General features: G+C 46.2%; 1 protein-coding gene across 10 annotated transcripts in view; it reads right to left on the reverse strand.

The window, feature by feature from the left end:
• Positions 1-7,645: 7,645 nt before the first annotated feature.
• The window catches only part of Fyco1 (FYVE and coiled-coil domain autophagy adaptor 1), an 81,064-nt gene continuing 76,013 nt past the window's right edge, over positions 7,646-12,696 (reverse strand). For all 10 annotated transcript variants that reach the window (XM_020178072.2, XM_074059154.1, XM_074059153.1 and 7 more), the window contains exon 18: positions 7,646-11,284. In XM_020178072.2, coding sequence (XP_020033661.2) covers positions 11,209-11,284 — 76 coding nt within the window. In that variant the 3' untranslated portion in view covers positions 7,646-11,208. The remainder of the gene's footprint in view (positions 11,285-12,696) is intronic.

The following is a 12,696-nucleotide window of genomic DNA, read 5'->3' on the forward strand; positions in this document are numbered from 1 at the left end:
CCAGGGGGTTGCTGCATGTTTTTTTTTTTCTGAAATGGTTCCAGAAGCCACTGAGTATCACTTCTGCTCTTTTTCAGTGGTCAGACCACTTACAAGTCAGCCCAGGTCAAAGGAAGGCACCTCTTTTGGAAAGAGGATCAAAAACGTTGTGACTATGTTTTTAAACCACCACAGGCTGTTACTTTGTAAGCTAACTTGTCTTTCACTGACCCCAATCACTTGGGTCCCCAACTGCCTATCTGACGACAACCCAAGGAGAAGCAAAAGAGCCAAGGAGAGAGGAGAGGAAATTGGACAAGGTGTAGACACCTTAATAATAATGACTGTCACACATTTGAGGCAGAGTAGCCAAGTCACTTGCCCCAAGCCACAGTAAGTAGGTAGTGGCACCAGGAGTCAAATTCATATCTTTCTGATTCCAGAACTGGGTCTTCTGGATGCTCAGTTACACTTTTTCCTCACGTGGCGTTCAAACACTTAGTTCCAATGGGCTTGTCACACAGGCTCTGAGTTCGGAGAAGAGTGACCCTATGTGGCCACTCCATAGGTAGGGAGCAGAGGCCAGATTGTGGCTTCCTCTCAGGTCCTTCCTCAGTGGCTTCATGTTGCTAAGTAGGTGACCCCTTGGTGAACGTAGGAAGACATTAACAAGGATACTAACAACTGTGTTATACACTTGAGTCTTTACTCCATTTGGAGTTAATTTTTGCATATGGTGATAGATAAATTTCACCATATGCCTGGATATCCAGCTTTCCTAGTACCATTCATTGAAGAGACTGCCTTTTCCCAAAGTGTATGCTTGGTGTCTTTGTTGAAAATCAGTTGGCTATAAATGCATTAATTTACTTCTGGATTCTCTGTTCTGTTCTGTTGTGTTTTTAATGCCAGGACCGTGCTGTTTTAGTTACTGTTGCTTCACAGGGTTGTTGGTGTGTGTGTGTGTGTGTGTGTGTGTGTGTGTGTGACATGGGGTCTCATTTTGTTGCCCAGACTGACCCCAAACTCCTGGGCTCAAGTGATCCTCCTACTTCAGTCTCCCAAGTAGCTGAGACTACATACAAGCACACACCACTCACTCTGCTTGTAGTGTATTCTGAAGTCAGGAAGAGTGGTGTCTCTAGCGTTGTTTGTTCTCTCCCAATTGCTGTGGATATTTGGAGTCTTATAGTTTCATATAAATTTTGGGATTTTTTCTCTATTTCTATGAAGAACGTCATTGGTATTTGGAGAGGGATTGCACTGAAGCTGTAGGTTATTTGTAGGTATACAGACATTTCAACAGTAGCAATTCTTCTGCTCTGTGAGTGTGTGATGCCTTTTCATTCATTTGTGCCCTCTTCAGTTTCTTTCATCAACGTTTTATAGTTTTCATTGTGAGATCTTTCATGTGTTCAGTTAAATTTATGCCTAGCTTCTTTTTCTTGGGTAACTATTACAAATAAATGAGACTGTTTTCCTGATTACCTTTTTTAGATAGTTCAGTAGTCTACAGAAACACTATTGATTTTGTATGCTGATTTTGTATCCTGGAACAGTCACTAAATTCATTTATTAGTTCCAACTGGGTGTATATCCAAAGGAATTGAAATCAGTAGGTGGAAGAGGCATCTGCACTTCCATGTTTATGGCAGCATTATTCACAGTAGTCAAGACACGGAATTAATCTAAGCGTGCATCAATGGATAAAGAAAATGTGGCATAGTTACACAATGGAATACTATTCAGCCATGAACAGAATGAAATCCTATCATTTGGATGAGCTTGGAGGACACTATGTTAAGTGAAATAAGCCCAGCAAAGAAAGATAAATACTGCCTCGTGTCACTTATGTGTGGAATCTAAAAAAGTCAATCTTACAGAGGTGGAGAGTAGCATGGTTCCCAGAGGCCGGAAGGGAATCAGGGGAGGGGAGGGAGGGAAGTTAGCCACAGGTACAAAGTTACGGTTAGATGGGGGAGGAAATCCTAGTGTTCCACTGCATAACAGGGTGACTATAGATAACAACAATATATTGTGCATTTCAAAATAGTAAGAAAAAAAGAAAGGATAAATGCTTGAGGAGATGGACATGCTGATTATTTTATCATTACATGTTGTGTTTGTATATAGGAACACCACACTATATCCTGTAAATATGTACAATTATTACGTGCCAATTAAAAATAAAATAAGCTGTGTTAGGTATGGCTGGAGTATATGGCAGTTGGCCATTTGGTTATTTATTGGAAAATTGACATAGCCATAAATTATTGTGAATTTCATTTTAGAAGTCAGTTTTCAAGTTTTGAAAGTTAAGCTAGCATCTAAAAAAAACAATTCAAATGGCACTGAAGGAAATAAAAAGTAAAAGTACCCTGCCATGTTGCCATTGCCAACGTCCTGACGGACTCCAGAGTCAGCCACGTCGCTCTGGTGCCCTGTCTAGAAGCATCACAAGTGCATGTGTATTGTTCCATTGTGTAGTCTTCTAATGGGCAGTCATATACCTCTTCAGTCATCCCCTTTACCAAATTCTTTCCTGTTTTTATTTCCTCTCAGTGTGGTCGTGAAGACTGTGTGTATCTTTGTGCACACATCTGAGTGTACCTAAACGAAGATGCACGTGTTTTCCTGAAGGATGAAAACTCTCATGGAAGCATGTTTAAGAAGAGATGATTATTTGACTCTTTGGTAGAATAACTGCAAAATCCAATTCTCCAGTACAAAAGGCTCTGTACCTTTTGTACAGTGACCTCTGAGAGGTCATCAAGAGGAATCTTTTCCCCAACCTTAAATCTGGCTGACCTGTGACTTGCTGTGGTCAGTTATGTGCTGGTTCTGTGACCAAGTCTCAAGAAACTTGTGCAATTGGACTGACTCTCTTGGAAACCTGCCCAGTGGCCATGTGAACAAGCCTGGCTCTCCTGTTGGGAAATGGGAGACTATGAAGAACAGAGCGACAAGGTGTCTGGCTGAGGCTATCCTAGACCATGAGACCAACTGCTTACTGATGGAGGAGTGAGCAAAGCCAAGGTCAGCCAAGTCTCAGACACATGGGAAAGAGTATAGCCTAGAGGACTCACAGCTGACAAAGTGCAGGGCCATGAGCCCAGCATGAGTGAACCAGAAGGGGTGGGCACACTCAACCTGCAGTCATGAACTAAATAGATGCTTAGCATGTTAAGCCACAGGTTTTTGAGATTTCTTATGCAGCATTATTCTGACAATAAAATCATATACAATAAGAGTCTGAGGGTCAAGGACTGCCATAGCAAACCTTGGTTGATGGAAGAGGTTTTTTAAAAAATCATCAAATACTCAAGGTTTAAGTGAAATGAGACTGGTTCAGAGAAAACCCCTCCTCCTGGCTGTCTCAGCATGGTGTAGCAAGAGCAACACATGTTCTGTAAATGACTCACATTTACCAACAACCTGAGTCTTGGTTCCTTCCTCTCTAAAAGCTAGCAAACCTACGGCAAGAGTCTGTTGAATTATATAGACTACTACTGGTATCATTCACAAACCAGTGCTGCAATGGGCTGATCCTTCTCTTCATTTTTATGAAGAACTGTCAGAACTCAATGGTTCTTAAACTTATCTTCCTTTCTCCCTCCCTCCTCTCACATTCCTTCTCCATGCACCTTTTGACAATCTGATCTCAGAATGTTTTAAAAATCATATAATAAAATATATAGGATTACAGAGGAAACAAATTATGTTGAAATGCAAATTTGCAAACAGTAAAACAAATGCATGAAACAGTAATATGTGTTAGTCAGATTTTTGTCACTGTAACAAATATCTGAGTAAAGCAACTTTAAGGGAGGAATTATTTTGTTCATGGTATCAGGGAGTGGTGGAACAGAGCACCTTGAATCAGGAAGGAGAGGGAGAGAGAGAGAGAGAGAGAGAGAGAGAGAGAGAGAGAGAGAGAGAGAGAATGAATATGCCCCATTTTTATCTGGGTCCTCAGAATATGGGATGGTGCTGCCCACATTCAGGCCGCGTCTCCCCCTCTTGGTTAATTATCTCTGGAAATATCCTCACAGACACAACCCAGAGCTGTGCTTTGCTACGTGTTTCTCAATCCAATCAAGTTTACAATCACATAATACATGTGCCTTTTTATTAACGATTTACATAAAATCAGCAAATGTAATAAGTTTTGTTTTGGAGTGGGGATGAGCATAAATAATATTTGAGACTTTTAACAACTGCTATGTAATATGAAAATATCTGGATTCATATTACTCTGTCCACTGGTGACAAAGTCACAGGTCTACACAGCAGTGTAGTGTGTTATACATATTCATAACTCAAGGAAGACCTAAGTTTTAGCTAGAGGTTAGGGAAAAGATGCCATTTTTCTCCCACCAAGCTCATAGACCTTCTAAAATTAGTGTGTGGACAGTTTAGGAACTCCTGCTTAACCTGACCTCCCTGGACCATCGCCACTGGCACCAAACTCAGATGTCTCTCTCTGAATTGTTAAAATCTGGATGTGGATGGGACAACTTTGGATTTGGGGAAAGAGGTGTTTCTCCATTTACACATGATCTGCTGGCGAGCAACAGACCCTTGCATCAAAAGATAGGCCATAGAATTGTGGTTGTAAAAAATTATTTCATCTGTAAAATAGTTTCATACTAGAGAATTCATTTAAGAACATCACCCTTCCAAGAATAAAGTTTCCATCACTGCATCCAAGTGATGGGCCAAAGGATCAAGGAAAAAGTCTGGTTCTAATCTTGGAGATCACTGGTAGAGTTCAATTAGGAGACAGACCAGTTAGTTCATTGTACCCCTTTCTTCACATTCTAACCAAATCTGCTTGAAGACTCGTAAGTGACCAGATCTGGAGAACCAGGGTTGGCATGGGTGGTGCCTGCAAAGCTGCACTTTATAGGCCACTAGGTAACCAAAGCAAGAGAACCCTTGTGTCAGACCCTTGTGCTGATTGCTTTATTTATATGCAGTGACACTTAATATAACAAACAGTGGAATCTGGACTACACTGGAGCCCTGGGAAATGGTGGGCCTTTCCCATGGTTTGATCACGGAACTTCTGATAATCACGGAGGCTGGAAGCCACATTCAGGATTGATTCTGGCTTCCCTGTGCCTCTTCCAGTGTTACTTCCAGGATACAGTGTGTGATCCTCTTTTTTTTTTTTTTTTGCTGGTGTAGATAGATGCCTTTGTGATGATGTCAGGGCCCACACTTGGACCCCATCTCTGTGCACAGGCTCCTGAGGGACTGAAATTGCTGCCCTTTGGGTCAGATGAGGCCTTGAAGCAGGCTTCAGAGGCAGTGAAACACACTGGACTGTCTGCAGTCACTGTCTTGGTATCTGATGAGGCCATGATCCAGATCTTGCTAACAGTAAAATGTTGCCTGCCCATATGTGGTGGTTGGCTTCAGCCACATTGACACTATTTCCCCACTATTCCTTTCCTCCATGACAAAGATGGAGTCTACTAACCTAGCCTGGAGTGCAGCCGGGGAAGGCCCCTCCTGTAAATTCCTCTGTTCTCATCCCTTTTTTCCTCTCTGTTTGGTTTATGCCCCCCACATTTCTCGCCAGCTATCCTTTCTTCAGGTCAGGAAGAAGACAGCACCTGCTCCACTGACCTAGAGATGGGCCTCCAGGAAATGGTTTCCTTCTCTCTTTGTGACTCAGCTAGAGTCCATCTGGGGACAGAGAGCTGGAGAGACCCTCACAAAATCATCTCTGATTCTGTGGACCTGCAGACTGAAGCCAAAGTAGTCTAGAAATGGGGCCTTCTTAGTGAGGACACATGTGTCTTTGCAAGGCCTGTCTGGTTTATACACTTTTTAGCTAAGAAGACTTCGTTTACTCCAGGCATCACGCTTGCTCTGAGATAACCACAGTGCAGACGTGCCAGAAGGTTGTGAGGACACCACACTGTCTGCTCTCCCACAGAGTCTGTGGTATGGGGATGCAGAGGGGCCACATCAAAGGCCAGGGGTGGTGATCACACTTCTGCTGGCTTTACCATCCTTCGTCAGAAGCTGGCGGGTGAAGGGAAAGTCAAAGGCTGCCCTTTCTTTCAACCCTAACCCACTTTGCACATCTTTCATAATAACTATGATATCCCCTTGGGTTTTGATGGCTTTAGCTTCAACTGCTACCTCAAAAAAAAAAAAAAAAAGTCCGTTTTCTCATCAGGTGACAAGTTTCATCTATTTGCTTTTCAGATGAGTGTATGTGGGTGGTGAGAGATTTTTCCCATGCATTTCCAAACTGAAAGGGCTCACCTTGCAGCGAGAGCCTTCTGAGTCACCCAGGGAGTCTCTAGCACCATCTGGGTGGCTGTGGCTGGGACAGGCGGGGCACCTTTGTATGCTGAGGCATCTCAGACCCTGAACTGAGCTAGGATCACTGGGATTCAAGCTTCTTGGATGTGGGTTTGGAAACCCTCCAGCAGAGACTGGCCAGCTTGTTCCTCAGTGGTTTTAGCAGGTGGGGTGAGGCGGAATGGAAGGTTCTGACTTGGCGGTTCCCAGATGCCAGCCCCAGATGCAGCATGCATACGTGTGTGGGTCTCGGCTGGTTCTCATTCCAGCCTCTACCCTGTGGCCACCAAGCCTCTGGAGGCACTGTTACATTAGCAAAGAAATCCTGACATGTTGCTTTCGACATTTAGGTCAACGAACTTTCCATTACTTCACTCCATTAACAAATGGTTAGAGGACTGATTTGAAGGCATCTTCAACATAAGAGGACCAAGTGACCAGACACATCTGCTGTCCTCCTATCCCCTCCTGTAGGCTGCCTTTTGCCCTTTTCTGCCCTAGAGGGCTTCAGAAGCTTCTGTCCCTGGCAGAGTTGGTGGCTAATGGGACTGCAGATGACTTTTAGCTGTCCCAAGGCATTGAGACTGTCCAGCGTCTTCACTGACTCAGTACATTTTGAGTCCTCTTGTGTCTAGCACGTTGCTCCATGCTATGGGGTGTGGAAGGTGGGGGGTGATGAAGATGAATGAGACACAGCCCCTTGCCCTTGAGGGAGGATGAGCTATGGAAAATGTGACTGATTAAAGAGGCAATCACAAGAAAATTGCGGGGAGGTAGAAGGAGGAAGAGGGTACGGTGGGTGCTGGATGATGTTCTTTGAGGCACAGGGCACTTGAGGGATGGAGCCTTTGGTCATTCCCACACATCGGGTGAGGGGTCTGTGGCTGGACCACCCAGTCTGACTTCAATCTGGTGTGCAGGAATGGCCAGAACATGGCCCTGTGCCTGGGGCCAGGCTCTTTGCTGCCCTGCCAGCCAGCCACCTATTGATTAATCATTGTTTTAGACCCTATGGTCTTTCTCCACCACTTCACCATGCTGGCAAATTAGAAGTTCCTTACCATGGGATAGAGCTGGGGTCATGCGAATGGGGGCAAAGATCAGTGGGCAGGGGACAGTGGAAGGGCAGGCATATGGGCTCAGGCAGGTCTGAACCCCACCCTTGGGGAGCGACAGGAAGTATCTGGATGCCAGGCCACATGGCAAATCCTCAGTCTATGTCCTAGCTCACACATTTACAAAGCCACCCTAAGAGATGTTTTGCCTCCCTATTGGGTAGTGCAGCTCAGGATGGGTCTGGGTACGTCTTTGGATTGGTCCTTTTCAAAGGAATGAAAGACAATACTTCTCTAAATGTCATAGTGTTCACTTTATTTAAATCCCAAGGTTAAAAAATATACAGATGCTGTAAAGGAGTATGTTTTGGGATACAAAGTTTTCTCACCCCGATTGTGCAGGTGGGGTGTTAGTATCTGATGTGCTTCTGAGTAATTCTTTGGTAGGTAAGAATGAAATGGGTTCTCAGAGTCGCCATCCTATAAGGCCACTTGAAGAGAGGATTAGTCAGTTAAAGTGCATTCCGATTGATGTCTGTCTACAGAGGCTTGGGTGTTGCTGCAGCCACCAGAGGCCATCAGAGGCAGAGCAACTCTAGGTAACACACATCATCGAGCTCTAAAAGTAGCCCTTTTCTTAAGGAGATACCTCCTGAAATTTAAAGCTATACTTTATTGTTTTTAAAAGGTGCCTAAGAGGAAAAGGGAATGATTAATTCCATCTTTCCCATTTCCTTTGAAGAATCGCAATGAAATGAGGAAAACTAAGCAGCGCTTGCTTCTGTAAACCTGAGTAGCTGTCCCAATGGTCTTTAGGCATATGATAGCCCTTGGTTCTGAGCACCATATGCTTCTCTCTGCCTTAATTCCCAATACTTCTGAGCCAAGAATGGCTTTTTTGCCTGAATAATTCTCCCAGGTAGAATATTGAGGTGGACTTCTAAAAAGGAAACTCTGATAAAAATCAATGAGCATGAAACTATATCAAAAACATGGACTCTGGGGTCCATCCCTGAATGAGGGCTTCCTTCCATTTGCGCCAGGAATGGCTTCATCATCTTAGGTGACAACTGGAAAACTTCAGAAAACACCATTTCCTTTATTTTTGAGTTATACAATGTGGCTTTTTATTTCTAATTTCCAAATCCTGTGGGATTTTCAGTTCCAGATTCCTGCTTGAGAACTTCTTTATCTGTCCTTGGTTCAGTCTACCAGAGTCCAGTGTGTTTCCATTAGAAATGCTGGGTAGAGTCCACTTGGACATGGAGGATCACACTTTATCCCCAACGTGCTTTCCTGTTTGCTGATAAGCATGTCTGGAAACTGGTGTGTTTCTTGGGTGACATAGATTAGTGGCTTCAGTGGCAGTGGTTAATCTGGGATCCCCGGGATGTTTCCTTATGACTTCTAGTGTACGTCAGTCAGCTGGGCTGCCTTCTACAACAGTGATTCTTCAATTGTCATTTGCATTTAAAAAAAATTAGCTCAACCACCAGTCCTCAGTAAAGCTGGGAACTGCTTAAAATAAGAATAAAGCTATTTGTAAAAGCCACACTTGAAAAGGCTAAGATGTTCTCTAGCTATGTAGTGCACAGCAAACTGGAGCCTCAATAGTGAACTAATATGGTACAAACATCCAGTCAGCACAAAAAATATGCTACTGAAACCAGAGAGTCAGGAAGTGAACACTGGGGCCTGGACAGTGCTCAGCATGCAGTAAAGGCATTTCATACAAGGCAGTTGGGGAGCGGTTCTGGGTTGGCTTCACAAGAGCCAAGTAGTCTTTTAAGCTGCAACTGGTTTCTTGCTGTAACTTGTGAAAGATGTCCAGAAACTCAGGTGGAAGGTCCAGGCCCTTCACAGGTCAAAACACATGAGCTGCTGAGTGAAAAGGGTTCTTGCTACCAGGGGCAACTCCAGAGTCTCCAAGATATGCTGGGAACGCCAGACACTCAAAATAAGATTCTAGATGGTGCTGGGTGTTCTTGTGGTAGTTTCTTTCTCATGGTGAGTAAGCTGACTTCTGATCACTCTTTTCAAAAAAGTGGATGGGTTCAATGGCAGGAATATTGGATCCTGAGCAATTTCAGACCATGTGGCATGCCTGTGAGTACACACTTAGGCCAGGAAGAGTCTGGCCAGCAGGAGATGACAGAGCACCTGACAGCTTTCTGCCAGAGAGGCTGCTCTGAGGACAAAGAACACAGAGGTCCAGCTTTTCTCTGGGTTGAGCTCTTTGAAGGATTCTGCTCATTTCTCCTTGATCCAGATCACCCTGACTGCAAATGCCCGATTCCCCTGTTTAGGTTAAAGGCTGAGTGCATTTCAGAAGTCACTTCCCTTTATTTGTGGCCCATGAGTGCCCTCTCTGCTGGTAATGTGACAGGGGCTCCTAGTCCATGGTAGGCCTAGGGTCTGTGCTGGACCTGACCTGGAGACTCTGACCTATTCTCAAGCCTTTTAACAGGGTACCCCAGGGTTCTGGATGGACAAGTGAAGCTATGAGAGGGGGTGTGACTTGACTTGGGTCAAGGCTAGATGGAGGAATAGCATGGACCAGAACTTAGATCCTCTGCCAACTTGTACAGTGCTCTCTCCATTGCCCCTGGCCAAAGTGGGCTGCTTCGTAAGATGCTCTGCCCATGTGACTATAGGTGGCTAGCCTCATATGGGACATCAAAGGTGAGTTGTTTGTGGTGGGAGAAGAAAAGGGCCTCAGAGAATAGGAAGATGATCTAACTCTTGTCCAGAAAAAGGAAACAAGATCTACCTGGCTCCAGAGAAGCTGTCTCCTGGGTGTCAGGTGCAAGCCAAGCAGCAGGAAGTAGGAAAATGGGTATTGGGGCTAACAGGTGGGGGACAGGAACAAGAATAAACCATGCCTCTGATACTTTGGTTCTTAAGTTATCAGACTTCTGTTTTACAGATCCCAGTGTTTGAAAGTGATTCTGATCCTGGTTCTTGTTAGAAAACATCTGCCTGTGAGGACGTCAGCTGAGGAGTGAGCCCTGGAGACCAATGCATGGTTCTACTTTGTGCTCATGGGTCAATTCCAGCCATCATTTGGGCCCCAGCCACAGCATAGGTTGGATGTGGCTTCCCAGCTATCTTAGTTGGTTTTTAAGGTGATTTCTGAGCTTCTGAGAAGCCTGGCTGGGTGGAGGGCATTGCCTGAGGATACAAGGGCCAGGAGGAAAGTACAGTTCAGAGCCCTTCCCAAACTGCTGAGTACTGAAGCAGTGCCATACCTACTGGGCCAGTAAGGGACAGCAGCATGACAGGAGGAGGAGGCTGGGGGGCACCCTCACTTCCCACACTCCACCTTGCATGGTGGCCATGTGGTCTCCTTTTCCTGGAATTGCCTGAGGGCCTCACAGCCTGAGGACTCACAGAGAATGGCCAGGTCAGCTGACTCATGGCCACCAGGAAGCCTGGCCATGGGCAGGACATCCCTCTCTGAGGTACAAGTTGAGAAGACACCTGGCCTGTGAAACTCTCCACAGGAGGTGGTCACCTACTGGGTTCCAGGCAAGACTACCAGCCTCTTGAGAGTCTAAATCTTTGGCAGGTATCCCTTTGGGGGAGAGGAAGCTGGATCTCTCACAAGTGGAAATGTGGCTGGAGCCCCTGGGAGCCACAGGGACTGTGAGCGGCAATGGGTGGTGTGCCCAGACAGCAGAGCTTCTGAGCAGCTGGGGCCTCTCTACCAGTGCTGCAGAGCTGCTGAGCTGGGCACAGCTGCTTCCTTATCTTTTCTTTTCTTTTTTCTTTTTTTTGTCCTTTTCGTGACAGGTGAGGAAGAGTAGTGTTTCCTGTGGAAGAAGTGAGGTTACCAACATCCAGGTGCCTGACACTATGGGAAGTCACTTCCATCATAGATCACAGGCCGGTCAACCGTCAGGTGGTAAAATACTTTTTTGGAGACAAACCTGAGGAAACAGAAATGCAAAGGGAAAGGTGTCAGCCTCTGAGCTGACAATGTGAGGGTGGCAGCTGCTGCTGGGGCCTTTGTGGTCGTTGCATGGGCCTGGATGGGGGTGGGAGCTGGAAGCATGGCCCTGGATGGAGAGACCTTTGCTCAGATGACTGAGCACCTCACAGACACCCTGAGCGCTTCAGGTCCCTCAGCCCCATCTCCTGCCTGTCTACCAGAGTTCTCTTCCTGCAGAAGGTCAGGGTGTTTGGGGACCTCACTGTGGACATCCTGGGGCTCAGGTGAAGAAGCAAAGTTGTGAACTCCATTACCTTCACCTGGCTGCTCTGAGTTGGCACTGCAGCAGTCAGCACTGCATGAGGAACAGGCAGACCAGGTGTCAGGAGGAGGTATATGGTAGAGGCTGGCAGGGACTTCATTCCCACTTGGCATCTCAATCAGTTTTGCCCTCTGTGGTTTAAAAATCTCAAGTAGGCCTTGAGATGATCTCTAGGGGCCAGGCGACCAAAATCACTTCCAGTGGTCACTAGGAGCCTGTTCCAGGCTGTATGTGTCCTTGTCACATCTCTCTTGGCCTCTACATCAATCCACCAGGGGGTTGGGGGGAGGGGCGTTAGTAAGGCACTGATAGTCCTCAGCTACTAAACAGAGGAAACAGGCTCAACTAGGGTCACAGCATGAAGAGCAGCACTCGGGCCTGACCAACCCAAGCCAATCTCCTAACCACTGTCCCTTCTGAGCTCAAGACATGCTGGGCATACCCCGAAGTCCTACTAACTTGGGGGGGGGAGGAGTCCATTACTCCAGGGCAGTACAGGGAGGTCCAGGAAAGGAACAATGGGAAGGTCAACTCTAACCTCTCCTGTGGCAGACACCCTAGCCACAGCCCTGGGAGTTCAGGGTCTGGAGGCAGCAAGGTGGTGACACAGCTTTTCCCTAGTGTCCTATCAAGTCGTTTGCTAAAAGCCAAGTGCCTATGGGGAAAGGGTGGTAGCCACAACCCTGGCAGGTCTCTAAGAGGCAGTCCCCAATGAAAAGGCTTATCTTGAAGCCAGAAGAACTAGAAGGGAACGTGCCTCGTCTCCTGCTCACTGGAGGTACTGTTGGTGTTGGTCGTCTGTCCTGCTCCCTTCCCTGGCTGCCCCTCCAGGCTCACTTCTCTACAGTCCCATCCTGACCATTCCCCATACTAGACCCTCCTGAGCCTGCAGCTGACCCTCAGAGTTGTGTCCCGAGACCAGGAAGGCTGTTCATGTGATGCAGCCTGGGGGCTTTGCCTAGCAGTCTTCACTCTGTTTGTCTCAAGCTTTTCCCTTCCACCTTTCATCTCTTTCTTTCTCCTTTATTCATTTGTTCAGGCCTTCCACTATCTTTCCTGAGTCCCTTTGGGCTGCACAGTGGAAACTG

This window comes from Castor canadensis, chromosome 17 (genome assembly GCF_047511655.1).
Source record: "Castor canadensis chromosome 17, mCasCan1.hap1v2, whole genome shotgun sequence".
Lineage (NCBI taxonomy): Eukaryota > Metazoa > Chordata > Mammalia > Rodentia > Castoridae > Castor > Castor canadensis.